The sequence below is a fragment of the Cladosporium halotolerans genome (genome assembly GCF_011745625.1).
Source record: "Cladosporium halotolerans strain TM138-S3 chromosome Unknown Sca634, whole genome shotgun sequence".
NCBI lineage: Eukaryota > Fungi > Ascomycota > Dothideomycetes > Cladosporiales > Cladosporiaceae > Cladosporium > Cladosporium halotolerans.
This window is the reverse complement of record NW_027192012.1, coordinates 1-640: the sequence shown is the minus strand read 5'-3', so window position 1 is coordinate 640 and position 640 is coordinate 1. Positions and strand designations below refer to the sequence as shown.

Below are 640 nucleotides of genomic sequence, written 5' to 3'. Positions count from 1 at the left end.
ACCGGACACCTTGAGGTCGCAATTGGTGTTGATCAGCAGGTTTGAAGGGCTGAGATTGCAGTGAACGATGCCAGCAGAATGTATTGCTTTCAACGCACGGAGGATTTGATAGAGGAAATACTGGCAGTGGTCGTCGGACAGTTCCTGATTGCCGTCCATTATGAGCGACTGCATGTCCGTTTCCATCAGCTCTTGGACAATGTAGACCTCTTGACAGGACTCAGAGTTGTGCGGTCGAGGGACGTCTAAGACCGGAATTATGTTTTCGTGGTGAAAGTGACGGAGCAGCTTGATCACGCACAAGATGCGCAGACCGCATTCCAGATGTTCGAACGGGAGTGATCTGAGGATGGCGACTTGCTGCTGGGATTTTTTGTGTGATGCAGCAATGACAGTGTGATAAATGCCTTCTGCCAGCCAGCCACAAAGGTCGTATTCGGCGCCAGGATGGAAATTGCTGTTGGAGGACCAGGATTCACACTCGCTGCGAGGCATCTCGGGATTGATGCGGGCAGTTTCTCACCTTTGCAGAGCTGACGAACAAGAGTAGTTACCCATGTTGATATTTTGCAGTCTCTCTTGTATGGTGTGTGGGTCGACTAACAAGGTTGACGGGTGCCAAATGAAGTTATGGAGATGA

The 640-nt window shown here is 50.3% G+C and overlaps 1 protein-coding gene across 1 annotated transcript; it reads right to left on the bottom strand.

Moving 5' to 3' along the window:
- Positions 1-495, bottom strand: WHR41_09702 (uncharacterized protein; the record flags this gene model as incomplete). Its single annotated transcript, XM_069378303.1, has 1 exon — positions 1-495. A coding segment is annotated over one exon (495 nt), but the record flags the coding sequence as incomplete, so codon positions are not given.
- Positions 496-640: the final 145 nt, after the last annotated feature.